This window comes from Conger conger, chromosome 18 (assembly GCF_963514075.1).
Source record: "Conger conger chromosome 18, fConCon1.1, whole genome shotgun sequence".
In the NCBI taxonomy this organism is placed as follows: domain Eukaryota; kingdom Metazoa; phylum Chordata; class Actinopteri; order Anguilliformes; family Congridae; genus Conger; species Conger conger.
In genome coordinates, this window is record NC_083777.1 from 7,308,705 (window position 1) to 7,326,336 (window position 17,632).

The window sequence follows — 17,632 nt, forward strand, 5'->3', positions numbered from 1 at the left end:
ATCTCCCCCTTTCCGCCATAGCATATTGTTCATATTAACAGCCATACAGCTATGCAGAGACACCTCTGTTTTACTGACGTTAACGCATTAATCCAAACCTAACAATATAGTATAAAATTTTATCCTTGTACAAATAATGATAATTAGGGCAAAGCACAATCCAGGCAGTTACTCTGTAGTGCCCTCTGCTAAACTGAGCCCCCCAACTTTGTGGAAAGAGAAACTTCCCACTGCAGGGTCTCAAACCAGGGACTACACATCCAACTGCAGGGTCTGGTTCACAGGGCCAGGGATACACCCCTGTTCCTCAAATCACGGTCCTCAAGGGCAGACAGCTGCTGGTTTTCCACCCTCCCTTTACCTGGAAGTCAGGTGTGAAAACAGTCTGGCCAATCAGTAGCACTAAATGTTCAGTTAATTACCTGCGAGGAAAGAAAACCAGGGGCAGATTTGGATTTGAGGGCCAGATGTGTGGATCTCTGGAGAACACCAAGCTGCCCAAACCCAACAGGCCCACTTGGCTGCCGTCCAAAGCGAGCCCTTAATCAGGACTTATGGAGCGGGAGACTGAGTGGACAGTGTGGGCTCACAACCCTGACCCTGCGCCCACGGACACAGCCCTGACCCTGCGCCCACGGACACAGCCCTGACCCTGCGCCCACGGACACAGCCCTGACCCTGCGCCCACGGACACAGCCCTGACCCTGCGCCCACGGACACAGCCCTGACCCTGTGCAGACACAGCCCTGACCCTGCGCCCAGGGACACAGCCCTGACCCTGCGCCCAGGGACACAGCCCTGACCCTGCGCCCAGGGACACAGCCCTGACCCTGCGCCCACGGACACAGCCCTGACCCTGCGCCCACGGACACAGCCCTGACCCTACGCCCACGGACACAGCCCTGACCCTGCGCCCACGGACACAGCCCTGACCCTACGCCCACGGACACAGCCCTGACCCTGCGCCCACGGACACAGCCCTGACCCTGCGCCCAGGGACACAGCCCTGACCCTGCGCCCAGGGACACAGCCCTGACCCTGCGCCCAGGGACACAGCCCTGACCCTGCGCCCACGGACACAGCCCTGACCCTGCGCCCACGGACACAGCTGTAGGGACTACAACTTCCACATTCCCACAGGAAAATTCTGCGACGTCCACCACGAATGACGTCTAACTTGGTTCAGCCAATCCCGTAATGGCGGGAGCAATAAACGGTCCCGTATAAGAGCAAGACACGTTCTTGGGATCTCTCTTCTGGCTCTTCTGGCTTCTTCTGCCTCTTCTGCTTCTTCTCTTGGACGCACCCTTTTTGGGCATTCGCTTCAGCTCATCTGCTCCGAGACTCGGACAGAGGCTGAATGCTGCACAGCGCACTACCAGGCCTACGGACACACCCAGTTACCTCGCGGTAACTACGTGGCCTATAGTGAGTGGAAATTGTTGTACGCGGAACGCTACATCAGTTTACCCCAATAAAGCCCAACAACGAAACAGCAACGAACTTTTACACCTGGAAAAGGACCAGCGGATCAGACGACAACGCGCTCGGACACCATTCACAGCACCATCGCCGCTTCTACAAGGACAGCATGTCTTTTGGATCCAGCAATGCGTATGGACTCAGTAAGAAAACAAACATTCAGGCATAGCCAGTGTTTAGTTTAGTCTTAACTGTTTTTGTGAATCTGTGTTTCAATATTTACCATACAACCATTGTAATGTGTTTGGTTAGCTACATATATATGTACGTGAATTGATTCGCCGTCTTTTGCGCATATATAGAGTAAAACTACGCAAGTAGTCCCTTCTCACAGCTAACTCTAACTCATTACCACACCCAGAACTCTAGCGACACGCGCGCTTGCGCGCGCCACACACACGCACACACACGCACACACACATACCAAACTAAATTTCCTTACTAACTTCCCGTTAGTTTATCTGTTATGTGTGTGTATGTTTGTTTAATAAATATATTTTATTAAACCCCGGTGTCCGTTTTGGAATCGCATAGACATGAGAGCCGAGTTAAAGCAGTCTTTCGAAGAACTTCCAACCTTCAGGTTATCGGTATGTTTAATCATTAGTATTGGTTATTTTAATTATTAATTAAAATACTAAATTTGTGGTTAGATATTCCTGATAATAGTAATTTTATGAGACTGATTACTTTTTGCAGTTATACTGCTACACAACGTTAACTGGCGCCCCGGTTTCGTAGAGAGTAAAATCCCTGCGTTATTTGGCGGCCCGTGCGAGGACCCTACATAATTTGGAGTCCCGTGCGAGGACCCCTACACAGCCCTGACCCTGCGCCCAGGGACACAGCCCTGACCCTGCGCCCACGGACACAGCCCTGACCCTGCGCCCAGGGACACAGCCCTGACCCTGCGCCCAGGGACACAGCCCTGACCCTGCGCCCAGGGACACAGCCCTGACCCTGCGCCCACGGACACAGCCCTGACCCTGCGCCCAGGGACACAGCCCTGTGTCCGTGGCCAGCGTGAGACGCAGTCTGAGCACGGGGCCGGGGTGCTGACAGGAAGCTGTGAGGCGGAACATCTCTCCACATCATCAATAATGCAGCCGCACCGCAGGGCTGAGGGAGGAATAACACGTCCGTCTGAAACACTCTCTACGCCACGGCCCGTCTGCTGTTCTGACAGGTAAGGACCATTTGATGACGCTTGAACTGAGCTCAGTCAGGACACACACGCAGCTCTGAACCCTGGTGTAAAATTCAGCTATGACCAGCCTGAAATACCAGCTACCAGCTGTTTCAAAACCTAGCTTGAGCAGTTTTTTTTGTTTTTTCAGCATGGAATTAGAACAATTTCCCAACTTTCCCAGCAATATGCGTCTCACTCAGACAAATCCTTTGGCAGTTCTTATTGGATATAATCACCTTAGGATCACACAAAACGCAAAGCCCCAAACATTCTGCAGTTCATTAAAGGAACTGGGGCTGTAATCTGTAAAAGGCATCGTCTTGATCAGGGATGGGATCAGCTCAATTGAAATTCAATACATTCAGGAAACTAATTAGAATACAATACATGAACTGGAAAATGCCAATAATGTTTTATGGGGATTTTCCAATGACAGCAATCTGCTTGTGACAGTAAAATGGGGCTTTTATTGTATATGGGATACTTCACAGCTTGGTGTGAAAACAGCTGTGGCGTACAGACTTACACACTTGAAATAGGAGCATGTACGGCCAGTCATTCTCCCTGCTCATGTGACCTGCTCATGTGACCTGCTCATGTGGCCTGTAGCGTAGTGGTTAAGGTAAACGACTGGGACGCGGGTGGTTCCAATCCCGGTGTAGCCACAATAAGATCCGCACAGCCGTTGGGCCCTTGAGCAAGGCCCTTAACCCTGCATTGCTCCAGGGGAGGATTGTCTCCTGCTTAGTCTAATCAAGGGTACGTCGCTCTGGATAAGAGCGTCTGCCAAATGCCAATAATGTAATGTAATGTAATGCGACCTGTTCCGAGTGCCTGCCTCAGGTTTCCCATGGGCTCTAGTCAATGGCAGACGGTATCACAGATCATTTATCCTGCTGCCACACACTCCCCCCTTAATCTACAAACTGTCCGCAACTGCACAGCAGGACCATGAGCAGACCGTGGTCCATATGAGGCAAAACAAGAACAGAACACCATTCCTGCAGTCAAATCACGAGGCTCCCGACAGCATCAGTCCTGCAGTGAAATCATCGAGCTCGCTCCCAAACGAAGAACCGGGCCGACGTTAGGCAGTCACTCACCAAGGCAGGCCACTGGATCTGCTTGACCTTTGACCCCTGGAGCTGCGTGGTGTCCTTCCTCCAGGCCCAGACCAGGCCCTTCTCCAGCAGGAAGACCCGGTGGCCTTCGCGTACCTTCACCCACTCTCTCCTCTCCCACTCCAGACCGTCAAACTCCACGTACACCTGCGCGGAGAAACAGATAAACACACGCTCACTCAGACGTACTGCGGCCTTGTTTGGTCAACCCTCAGCCTCCCTGACCTCTGTAGATACACAAAATAAACATCAAAGGCTCTTTTTATTTTTTCTCTCTCTCACTGCAGGTACTTGTTTCAGGATAAACAATGTTAGCGTTCCTTTCTCAAAGCACCTTCTGAGCCCAAACAGAGTTGTGTATTCAGCCTGCAAGCTACAGGCTAGACATATGCAGCTATCTTACACTCATTGACTTTCATAAGCTAGAGTGCAGGCTTGTGTAATCCTTTTACAGTCATAGACTTCCATAAGCTACACCGTAGGCATGTGTAACGATCTTATACTCAAATCCCATTGCGTAGAAACACTGAAATTAATACTCCAACCTGAGGGAAAGGCAGCGTTAAAATTCTATATTCTGCACAGGTTATGCAATACAGAGCAGTATACAGTAGCATCAAGACCAAATGCAGGGGAAAGACAAGCTAACTGAATTGGCTGTGCAATTGTTTAGCAATCGCCTAGGTATTATGAAATCATCTAGCAGTTAAATTATAGCCTGACAAGTGCATATCTCCAAACAGTAGCTCTTAATTGCCTTTATTGCCACTCTTTCAGCCATGCCAGTTTTATGGTTGGTTGGTTGGCGCCTTTATCCAAAGTGCTGTACAATTGATGCTTCTCATTCACCCATTCATACACACACTCACACACCAACGGCGATTGGCTGCCATGCAAGGCACCAACCAGGAGCATTTGGGGGTTAGGTGAATTGCTCAGGGACACTTCGACACACCCAGGGCGGAATCGAACCGGCAACTGCTCTTACCTCCTTACATGCCATTAGTATCTCCTGTGCCATAACAATGCAGGAAAATGACCAACACTGGGATGATCTGTAAGATCAGTATCTGACTACTGGGAGCAGAGAATGTAGTTCTGCAGTAAATTAAGAATATGAACCACATCACAGTAACATCAACATTATGACCACCATTATGTTAATGCGGTTAATATAACCCAATGTAAAATATAATATAATATAGCCCAATGTAATATAACCATTGGGTTATTTTTCAGCAACAAATCTGACGTGTACATGTTTAGTACTTCAGCCATTGTGGGAATATTTCCTCAAATTACCAGCATGCAGCAAGAGGTGGAAAAACTGCTGATATCAGCTATAACAAGCAGTAAAAAGTAGGCCTGTTTACAGACTCTAGGACAAGAACCTCTGAGTCTTTCTGCACATCGGTATTTACTGTAAGAATCTCCCTGAGGCAATTACAAACTTATCATTCTTCCTGTTTCTGTGATGTGTCTAGGATCAGGATAATGAAAGTTTCTCCTCTGTTGCAAGGCCTATGAATAGGACGCAAGCACTGTTTGGTATGACAGGCTTTCAGAAGGCAAATTCAAACCGGAGGGCAATGATTCAACATTTTGGGACCAGTCTGGTGTTTTGATGGGAGAAAAGTTCTCATCAGCTGCATCCTCTCTGCCAAAAGGGTGACGCTTACGCTGGAAAGGACATTGTGCACTTTGCGGATCTCTCTGGAGTTGATTTACCTGGTCCCGGTGCCCTTGGAATCATCGAGGGGAAAAGAGGCTGAAACAGCCAGGAGTTTCTGGCCAAACCTCCAGTTCTCCCTGAGCCGAGTCAAAGGGTTTCCTCCGCCCGTTCGGTCCTGTCAGCTCTGGAGCTGCTGTTAGCAGGAAAGGTGTCCCTCGCCTCTCCCTCCGGATGGCCCCCGGGGGCCAGGCCGGGACACGGGCCCTGTCCCAGTTTAAACCTCTAATCCCCCTCTCTCACCCCGGCCCTCAGCCCGTCTGTCAGCAGAAAGCAGAACGGCTGACCCCGGCCTCACCCCTGTCTGAGCAAACAGCTCTCAGATGTGTGACACGCTCTCTGCCCCGGGCTGGGAGCGGACCGGCGCACAGGCGGGGGGAGGGGAGGGGGGGGGCACCTCCGCGGCTCGGCGCGGTTCCCGGCCAATCAGAGCGCAGGTGGCGTTGCGATCAGGGCGGCGGACGCAGGGTCCCGGCGGGCCACCGCTGCAGTACACCTGAACGGAGAGCTTCACCTGAAGTGCCCCGGTAACCAGACACGTCAGGCGGCAGAAATGGACAAAATGTACAGAAAGAGGAGGAGGAGGAGGAGGAGGGGGAGAGGGGGGCAAAGGGCAGAGATATGGAGTGCATGCCCTGCTCTGCTGATTTCTCCAGCACCCCGTGCACTACAGTAAATGCGGCTCCTACACTCACTGCTGCCTGCACCAGTCCTCTTCTTTTATTCCATGAAGAGAATACAACGTGCAGCCTACGCTATACCCGCCGGCTGTGCAAGAGGGCCCTCTGATCCCCACGCTTTTTCCATTTTTCTTTCCATCTCAAGGAACTACAATTTCCACCACTTCAGACAGAAATCCACAGAGCGTTTCAAAGAAACAGCGCAGGAAGTAATTCAGAGATCATTCAGGACACGCGGTTCGAAGCAGGGACGTGTCAGAAAACACGTCTTAAAAAAAAAAAAGAGCTGTAATTTCGAGGCTCGGTTGCTATGCTACAGAGAGCACTCTCTTGGACAAGAACATCTCAGCGAGTGCTGGGAGGAAGGGTATTGATTCAGGACACACGCTGGCAGACAGGAGGACCTGAGTGCAGACTGAAAAGGCTTCACGCAGCGAGCCCACGCTGCCTCCTGCACTGCTCCTTTCAGCACTGCGCACGGTGCCAGACAGAAACACACAACTCTCAAAGACCCAGGAACATCCAAGAGCTTTCTATGCCAAGAGCATTGTCATACCTCCTACTGCCTTATCTTTACCCCTGTAAGGTGTAAGACCAGACATATGTGATCAGAATATTCTTAACCGAACATTCTACTGCTGATGTAACAATCAGCATTACAATATTCTTAACTGAACATTCTAATGCTGATGTAACAATCAGCATTACAATATTATTAACCGAACATTCTAATGCTGATGTAACAATCACTACTGGTAACTGAAAGCAATGTTACCAGTAGAGTTCTAGAATGCCAACATTCCATTTTCTGAAACATTCAAAAACATACTCTTCAGAGTTAAATAGTAAAGTAAGGGTTAAAAAGTAAATTAAATGATAAAGCTGTGACAATTCTATCACCAGAATGGCATATGGCTGTTAGTGAGCATACCCTGTTTGCTAGCTAGTAAGATATGTGGGTTTTTCCCCCATTTTTAAGGACATAGGTTGAGAAAATACAAACAGTTACCTGTAAAGGACTTGCTGACTATTCCACTAACATGATATGAGAAGTTTTTTCCTCTAATAGGAGGGAGGCCTGTACTCCCACAAACACAGACATTCAGACTGCACTCCAGGCAGCGCAGTCTGCCTAGCGAGAGCTGTATCCTCCCCTGCCCTCTCTGCATCTGTACACACTGTTCCCAACACTGACATCAGCCAGGAGACGCAGCCAGAGAGCAGGGCACGTAATCTCCACACGCTGCGGCACACACACACTACACACAGTACACACACAAATTACACACACACACACTACACACATTACACACACAGTACACACACACACAAACACACACTACACACATTACACACACACACATTACACACACACACTACACACATTACACACACACACACACTACACACACAAACACACACACAAACACACACTACACACATTACACACAGTACACACACACACACACACTACACACATTACACACACAGTACACACACACAAACACACACTACACACATTACACACACACACACTACACATACACTGCACACATTACACACACACACACACTACACACACACACAAACACACACTACACACATTACACACACACACACTACACACATTACACACACAGTACACACAGATTACACACACAGTACACATACATTACACATACATTACACAGCTTACACACATATTACACACACAGTACATACACATGAAACACACATTACACACACAGCACACACACATTACACACATATTACACACACGCTGCAGCACACACACATTACACACCACCTCAGCTTCAAACGGACACGCTGTGTATACACACAAACAGCACGTAACCATAAAGAGAGTTACAATACAATAAAAGTCACAACAAAAAAAGAGTTATGATATGATTGCAACAGTGCTATCACACTGGATATGTAAGCCAGCTATTTTTTCACAGGATTTTATTTCAGCCTCATCTGAAGACGATTCCGGATCGTGTGTCTACCAGATCTCAGAAGGTGGTAAATAAACCAAAATAGTGATGCATAGGACAGGCAAAAAACGAATTGGCGTTCTTGGTGTTTGAGGACGCAACGACTCACTGGTCACATTATACCACCTCTCTTACTGTAAATAAGCCCTTAAGCAGGCATTAATGGGTCATATTTACCACACCACTAACTTCAGAATGGCTCTGCATCATCTGCCAAATTCAGACGGTTACAGGCCCGCCCTGATTGGCTGGCTGAAGTGTGGACGGTCCAATCGCAGCAGCCCCTGGCAGTGTTTCCCGGACACAGAAAATCTGCCTTATGAATCATTGGAGCAGGGAGAGACACGGGGGGGGGTAGAGGGGGAGATGCTGTCTGACGGGAAACTCTGTTTTCCCATCAGATTAGTGAAGGCTAAACCTCGTTTCTGCGAGCGGCTTGCGTATTTAGCATGTAAAGCAGCCCTTTCCCCACGTCGAATGCAGTTCTCTTCACAGAAAGAGTCGGTTTGGCTGCGGAGACTCCGGCCGGCGTTCAGACTCAAACCCCGGCTGATTATCAGGCAGGGCCCTGTTCAGGTCATTGGCACACAGACAGCCGTCGGCCACAAGTGGCTTTCTGAGGGAGGATAATGGCATTAGCTGCTTCAGCCTCCCTCCTCACCGCGCGGTAATGACTCCGGTAAACGGTCACATTTCAACCCCGACAGCTCTGACACGCGCTCGTTTGACGGAAACGCTCCAGCCTTCAAATGTCACACTTATGAACGGTTCACTGAGCACAACGTGTCTCAGAGAGGACGATGGGACGGGACGTCTGGAGGCAGAGCCCGGGACGCGGTTCACACCCCGCTGTCCCGGAATGCCCCGTTCCTGCGGTGTCACCCGACCTCTCGTGAGCGCCGTCGCTGAATCTCGCTGAAGATCCCTGTACGAGAAAGGTGTGAAAAACATATTTCGCGCAGGTTTGCGCTGGTGTTCCGAGGGGTCCCGTGGTTTAAAGGTGGAATGATGAGAGAGTGAATGGGCTCTGTTTCTGTTTTCTGTTAACCCTGCTTCTAACTGACCGGTTCACTGACCAGCAGTGGCTGGGGAGAGATCACCAGAGTCAGCCTGCCAGCCCACAGACACAGACCGACAGAGAGACTGATGAATGGAGATCCTGACATTACACAAACATCACGCGTGCAGTCAAAGACACAGACGGGCTTGGCAAAAGCACTGATGCAGGAAGCCAAACAGACAGACGAGCAGACAGGAAGAATATTCAACCTTATCTGCACGCGGTGAGAGATGTGTACACACACACACACGTGTACTCACGCAGTCAATCGAAGTTGAACTGAAGTGCCAACCCAGCTCAGGGAATAGAGGTTAGGACAGGAAATGATTTGATTACCCTGCTAACCACAGGACAGATATCAGTAATGCTCCGCATGCGTAACTGTGGATCAACAGCGAGGCCACGATGCAGTGTGAAACTATCAGGGCGAGCCACCCTGAATGCCACGAGCCCTGCTTTTTTATGACCGTCGATTACCATCAGCAGTGCAGCAGGAAGGATTTCTCAGCCAAATCTAAATCTTATAAGTACACCTCTAAATAGGGTTTACACTGAGCTGGCCACAGTGTTTTAAAGGTCAGCTCATTACAGCAGAAAGATCAATGGCAAAATTAAGGCTGTATTAGACTACTTTTTGCGGAAAAACCTCACACTTCATTTAAAGCCCCTAAATGTTAAGAACAATATACTACGCTGACTTTACTGTAGTGGTTGCTATGGAGACTGTATGAAAGAGCACTGCACTGCAGGATGGAGGCCGTCTCAGTTCAGTCGGTTCAGGAAATGAACTGAAATTCACTCAGCTGAAATGTCATCGTAGAACGTTATGGGCATTTTTATACTCATAAACTGAACATCAAATAATAAGATAAGCTTATTAAGACCTCAGCTAAATGAATCAGGACAGCCACCGTGCGTACTACCGCAGGCTGTGTGAAGTCTATAACCAAAAAACGAATTTACACCGCTGAGTTATAAATGAAAGGGCTGCTATATTAGAGAGGCAAGTGCACAAGCTCTGATTTGTACAAGGTTTCCTGCTAGTGCGTTATAAAAGCCCCTGCTCTAAATTCAGGTCCTTCATGCGTGTGTTTTGGGATTGCTCTGCTGCAAATCCGTTTTGGAACCAAGTGCCTGAAACTTTATCCAATATTGTTAACAGAGATATTCCATGCTGTCCCGGAGAACTCATTCTGAAGGACAATTCGAAACTTGATTTATCTCCACTCAAAAACGTGTATGGTTGGCTGGCCTCACTGCAGCTAAAAGGATGCTTGCACAAAGGTGGAAGGTCTCATTGGGTAAATATTTTACAATGATTTACATGGAAACATCAGTCACTCTGATTCATGGACCTAACCAGAAAAAAGTAGACCTAACCGTCAGCAGCTGCTAAAGTTAAGTTTTTATTATAATTTCAGGTATTCGATTTGTACATTTTCTTAATTATGTTCCATAGTGCAGAGGGTGGGGGTTTCATTGTATTAAAATTGTATAATGAGCTTCACCAGAACCAGTTAGAGCTCAGTCACTGTCATAGTAAAACCAGAGCATACAGTGGAGTAGAGCATGCAGTGGACCAGAGCATGCAGTGGAGTAGAGCATGCAGTGGACCAGAGCATGCAGTGGAGTAGAGCATGCAGTGGACCAGAGCATACAGTGGAGTAGAGCATGCAGTGGAGTAGAGCATGCAGTGGACCAGAGCATACAGTGGAGTAGAGCATGCAGTGGACCAGAGCATGCAGTGGACCAGAGCATACAGTGGAGTAGAGCATACAGTGGAGTAGAGCATGCAGTGGAGCAGAGCATGCAGTGGAGTAGAGCATGCAGTGGAGTAGAGCATGCAGTGGAGTACAGCATCCTGGGGCCCATGGCTCAGTATGGACCCCTGTCAGACGGCTCCTCTCACCCCAGGTCTCCCAGGCAGTGTGCTGTTCACTGCATGAGCAATAAAGAGCACAGGCCTCCAGCTCATCTCTCAGGCCTGACTGACCAGAGATCAGCATCCACAGCCCTTACTAACGTCTGCCAGGAAGACCTTTCAACCGTCACTATTAGAGAACAGCTTCAAGAGGAGCGCTCTGGCCAAATAAATATACAAAAATATAAACAGTGGTCACGTAAATGCAGGGTTCTGCATTTTCTATGCAGAAAAAAAAGCAGGAAAATGCAGGAAAAAATATACCGCAGTCTATAAACGCAGATATTCCCAGGTCTTTTTTCAAGATTACGACAGGCGGTGACCCAGACTTGAACCACAGCAAAATGATTACTCCAGTTTCTCTGAGCAAATCGCCTTTCGGAGTCTGACATTTGTGCTATTTATTGATCATAATATTTACACAGCTGTTAGTAGCATTGCGAGATTCAAAGAGAAAGAATAAAAAAATTGGAATGATTAGTTGAAAATGAAATGTATTTTCTGAAATCATGCGGAAATTGCTCCTAGCTACGGCTTTTTTTATATAATTAAAAGTATGCTGTGCTAAACATAGGTATTCCGTGACCCACAACAAAATGTTGGTTTATGTGAAAGCAATTCTACCACCAAGCACACTGCTCTACGCAGGATGCGAGATTAAGGAGACATTAAATAAATCCAAGTATGCTACCAAGTTTATTTAATTCACATATCATTTTTATATTAGTAGCCGCACTTCAACGAGTCACTCTGGCCTTGCAGACAATCTGACCACATCACAGAATAATGAGAACAGCAATGGAACATCTGAAGTGTGCCTTAAACAGTTTCACACAGTCCCCCCTGTAATTCATCAGCAGTTTGGTGCTCAATCAATGTACTGTAATTCAGTTAATATCACTCCATTTCAACCGGGTCCAGTTGATAAAAGCGAATGTATCTGGGATCTCTGACCTTCGGAGAGCACTATTAACTACACTCATGGTGGATGATTACTCAGACACTGCAGGCCTGGTCCTCTGCAGAGCGCTGACTCCGGGGTCAGTTTGGAACAGTAATACTAAACCAGAGCCGGGAGACTAAACCAGACGCCTTCTCTCACGGCAAGCAGCGGAGCTCTCCGCCAATCGCAGGGGAGGATGGTAACAACAAACCAGGTGGTTTTGGGTTTCTTCTTACCGACGTACTCCGTGATTGGTGAAGCTCCTCTCGGGTTTCTAAACGAAAGGTGATGACACTGACGTGTTCCATTGTCCCAGGCGCGAGGCAGACAGAGTTAACAGGAACACGGACTCTTTCAGTGCGGTTGGATGTCTCACCACATGGCCCTGCACATAGTCTCCATCCCGGGCCCTCACTCACTAACCGAGCATCTGGAAAGCGTAATTCACTTTTCCAGCATATAGACTTCCCGCAATCCAACCTGTGGCTTCTGAGTTCCGCTTCTGAATGTGGTTGGCTGGGGAGGGTTCATCGTTTCGCACACCCACCGCGGAGACATTGTGAACGCCCTCCCCTTGACTGGTGCTTCCTGTACGACTGTGGTCCATCTGTATTGACCATCCCTCCCCTCTCAAACATGGCGGATTACAGTGCATGCCTTTCACACGCTACCTGTCTGAGAGGAGGGGCCACTGTACGCTTCAGCAACACCTGGAGGCAACTGGTGACCTGGAAATACACCTGAGCACCATTTCCTGTTTCCTGGCATTTAGGCTGGTGCTTTAAAACTTATTTAGACCTGTGCTTTAAACTGAAGTTTAGGCCTGTGCTTTTCAGAAATATGGGACCATTCCCAGCCCTTATATCTCTAGAGCACAAAACAAGGACAGAGAGAAAAGACCTCCTTATATCTAAGAGCGTCCAACTCATCAACAAATGCAGTGATTGCTTAATAGCTTATTATTGTATATACTGATATTGCAAACTACTCTGGGGGCACCGCAGTTAGTAGTACTGTTGCCTTTTAGCAAGACGGTACCAGGTTTGAATGCTGGCCAAGAGCCTCTGTGTGGAGTCTGCACGTTCTCCTCGTGTTCGCATTGGTTTCCTCTGGGTACTGCGCTCTCCACCCAGAGTGGGCTAACTGAACACTATGCATTTCCCAGAGGTACGAATTTGTGAATGATGTGTGGGCCCTGCAATGGATTGTTGACCTGTCCAGGGAGTATTCCCGCCTTTTTCCCCAATGTATGCAGGGATAGTCTACGGCCCCAGTGCGACCCTGACAAGGAGTAGTCGGTTCAGAAAACAGATGGATGGACTCTATCCTGTCTTGAGATGTGATCCATTTTAATACCCAATTTTGAATGTGAGACATGTTTTTACATTTCATGCTTATGCTGAGGTTATTATGCAAGGCACTTACTCATTTGTGGGAGGCTGAAATATTCATATTCATATACATTGACTCATGATCTTAAGTGGGAGACATACCATGGTTTTTACAAACCGACCCTTTCGACCGTAGTAGTTTTCTGATCTCTGTTCCTTTCACGAAAAAGAGGGGGTGGGAGGGAGCGAAACAGAGTCAAAGCCAGAGATGTCTTTTCTTTTTGTTTTTTCTGATTTTCAGATCCGCACAGCCGTTGGGCCCTTGAGCAAGGCCCTTAACCCTGCATTGCTCCAGGGGAGGATTGTCTCCTGCTTAGTCTAATCAACTGTACGTCGCTCTGGATAAGAGCGTCTGCCAAATGCCAATAATGTAATGTAATGTTAACACACTGGGGTCGGTGGAGAGTCGGTGGAGAGTCGGGGTGGAACAGGAAGGGGCTGGGACTGAGGGAAGCCGTCCCGATAGGCTGAAGACAGGGGTATACGCTCACCCTTTTCCCCATTTACCTGACAGCTCACACCCAGAAGGGCCTGTCAAGGTTATATAGATGTGGCAAGATCAGCTGAATTATATATTCCCCTATCCACATGCAGTCTGCTATCCTGCTGGGCCAATGTAAGGCGCATTACAAAAGCATGCCTTTAAAAGTCAATACCTGAGCATTTGACTGTTAATGAAAGAAGGAGCCTCAGAAACATCTGTGCGCAGGTTCCAGGTGTAAGTCCATGTCCAGGTGAGCACATTGTCCCCACACATTGTCCCCAGGAGAGGAGAAGCTGTTGGAAGAGCGGCCTGCTGCCCCTTCATGCACACAGCGTCAGAGTACTGTGAAGCCCAAAGGAGCTCCGCTCAGCTTTCAGACTGCCAGGCCTCTCAGAGCTGAAGACAGATGGTTGGCTGACAGGCAGTGTTCAGCGTGAAGCAGGCACAGAACGGCCATGCGATGCACCCCCCCCTGAAAGATCCAGCCCTCCCAGACCTGCTCTCATACCCCCCTCCTCCTGAACCATTAGCGCCGTCCTGGGAGACGCAGCTCAGAGCTGCAGCAGGACATGAGGACAGGCTCTGCTGCCAGCGCTGCTGTCAAGGCCGATTACACTCTCTCCGACACGCAGCTCAATCCCGTCTGCACTGTGCAGACATAAGACCAACACGCAGCCTGTCTGCAGCCTGGTCGACTGCGGCAGGATTTGCCACTCGAGGTACCGATACAAGTGGGCAACGCCAGTTTCAGAACATCACGGCTGCGAAATGCATGGTGTCCACTCCACGTTCAACTCAATGGGATTTCGGTCCTCTGGATTCTGTCATGAAATTTGTTTGAATGCATCGAATCAGTTCGTTTTTTTCCCCCGGCTTGCTAAAGAAATGAAAATGTTCAATATAACAAGGAAAAATGTGTCTGGCCTACAGCTCACACCACAGTCTGGCAGAGCCTCAAACATCTGCTTAAGGTCAAGTTTCCACTGTATGGAACCAATCAATGGAGCTACAAAAAAAACTCTCCCACAACCACCAGAAATTCAAAACAAAGTTAAGACCGTTTCACATCAGAAATGACTTTTGCCCTAAATCTTGAAGAATAGTCTTGCTACACTCTTATTGTCCCTCAGAAAGATAAAACTTCAAGACATCACATCACAAAATAATACGAAATGCATGTTGAATTCCTTCTTGTTGCTCAACAACCAGTTCTTGTTCCTCCAACATGACACACTACTAGCAATGAACAACTGAATTTTCTACCGAGAACAAGACTTCGCCCAAGAATGATGGAATGCGCTCATTGAAGTTAGTTTTCTACTTTTCTTTTGCAGTTGTAGTTTCAGGCTTCTTCATAAACAAACAACGTGAGTCTCCATGTTTGCTGCAGAATGTGCGTCCTCGAATCCTTAAAGTGAGGTGAAAAAACTGCAGCATCCCCACGTCAACGGCAGTGCTGAAATGCCCCGACTTCAATGTCACCATGAAAGCACACAGAGTGGATTTCTGGGAAGGAGCGCACTTATTTATCCTTGTCTATGCACTAAAATATAACATAAAGCACAGCAAGCAGTGCACACGTGGCTGTAATTAAGGTCAAATTGACCAAAAACACTGCCGAATCTGTAAAAAGAGATTAGGCCTGGGGATATAGGGCCTATGGTTTGTTTCTCATTTCAGTTCCAGCTCCAGAAACGATGAATAATAGCATTTACAGCCTGATAGCAAACGTTTGCTGACTCAGAAAATTACTTTGAAAACGCACACACGCTTGTAGAGTAAACAAATGATTGTGTGTTGGGTTCCCTGGGGTTGCTGGTGATAAGGCAGCTGTGCTGAGCAGTCTGGGAAGCACGGTTTGGCATGGCTCTGCACCATCATCAGCATGTTCAGCTGGCTGGCTTTTAAAAATCTCTCTCCTGATTCGCTTCTTCCTCCCACTGGGTGAAATGTGACAGATTGGCGGTTTAAAACAGGCCCTCCCATTTGTATTGTTATGCATTCGGGCTCAACTTTTACGCTTTAAGTCACATAATCAAAACAAGTCATCACAGCCCATGGGAACTGTCTGCAGTTATTAGGTGAAGGGAGTTCTCCCGCTATGTATTGATATAATTGGTAGCTGCAGGTTTAAAACTGTATTTCAACTTGGCAAAGGTAAAATTCGAAAGCTATTTCCAAAACAAAATGTCAAAATCAACAAAGCTGACCAATTAAAACAGGCAGGGCAAAGTGTAGGGCATGACTACAAACTGGCCAATCAGGCTCCACGTCAACCCTGACTGATTGAAGCATAAATTATCTGATGAGACACTAGCATATTAAAATGTAAAAATATTGCCTCCATACAGTCTGTAATAATGGAATGCAGTTAGCTGCCAATGGATAAATAGTGTTTAGCTTGTATCAGCTAGCAATTCTAATCTCATTAGATATCTCATTAAACAGGGACATAATCTTTCACGGGGGCATGATCATTAAGAGTCACTACTATGAGTCATTAACACCTGGAAGTGATTACCGTTTTATATGGCAGCTTATGTAAGATGAAAATCATAATGTTTGGAACCCTTTAGCCGTGCTGATAAGTAGCAGGCTCTGAAATAATTCAGACAGTCAGTCCCCTCACATTCCAGTCAAGGTAGCAGGCTTTTCAAATCATGTAAAAATCTGGATCCCTGTTAGAATATGCGTACAAGACAACTGACAAAGCATTCTCGTTCACACAATGTGTCAGTGAATAATTAGCTACACATTGTAAAGTAATCGTGAGATTTGTCTAATTATTCACAGCAAATAGAAAGGTAAGGCTGGCACACATACAGAGTATATGCTAAATAATAACACTCTTATCATCCTACTACCTCCTATTCTCGTTGTGCAACCAATATGTCTGGTATAATTAAAAACAAAAAGTGGCAAGATGTGACCAGCCTCAGCAATTCATCAACATGTCCAAATGAATGGACTGCATCATTACCATCAAAATTAGTTTCTGACTGAAGCAACAGAATTCAGCGAACTTATTCCATTAGTAATGAGCAATATTCTACTAGCCTCGTATGGATGCCAAATTAATTCAGCAACACAAATGAAAAACCTAACGTTATATATGTATTAACATAACGTTGGGACACCGAAACAAAATGAGCAGTGTGTCTACATGGTACATGAATCACAATGATTGAAAAGCGCGATTGTTAAGAGGCTGCTTATGTACAGAGGGTTACAGAAAGTATTATAACAATCTTATCTACATATAAATGTCCACAACGTATGCCAACTGTGCACCTGTTGCACCATTTTTTAAAGAATGCAATGTGTTGTAGTGCTCGGGTCTATGCTCGGGTCTATGCAGTTAGCGAACTCAATCTCATTTAGGATACTCCTACCAGCAAATAACTTGCGTAGCTATATTTACTTAAATAGCGTGTCTTATGTGGAAGGAATGCTAGCTGAACTGGCTTGAAGCTAAAGATGAGACGATTAACTATGAAGAAAAACAACTAGTAGCCTACTGTAGCATGTACATGTTTTACGAGTCGTTCTGTACCATTCAGACACTTTTACTGTAGCCGTACATTAGTCACAGAGATTGTAGAAGTAGTCAGTTCTCTCCCAGTCTCTCTCATAAC

The 17,632-nt window shown here is 47.3% G+C and overlaps 1 protein-coding gene across 1 annotated transcript in view; it reads right to left on the bottom strand.

The window, feature by feature from the left end:
- Nucleotides 1-17,632, bottom strand: part of LOC133118058 (probable JmjC domain-containing histone demethylation protein 2C) — a 59,122-nt gene that overhangs the window by 40,772 nt on the left and 718 nt on the right. The window contains exon 2 of the mRNA XM_061227721.1: nt 3,775-3,939. Coding sequence (XP_061083705.1) covers nt 3,775-3,939 — 165 coding nt within the window. The remainder of the gene's footprint in view (nt 1-3,774; nt 3,940-17,632) is intronic.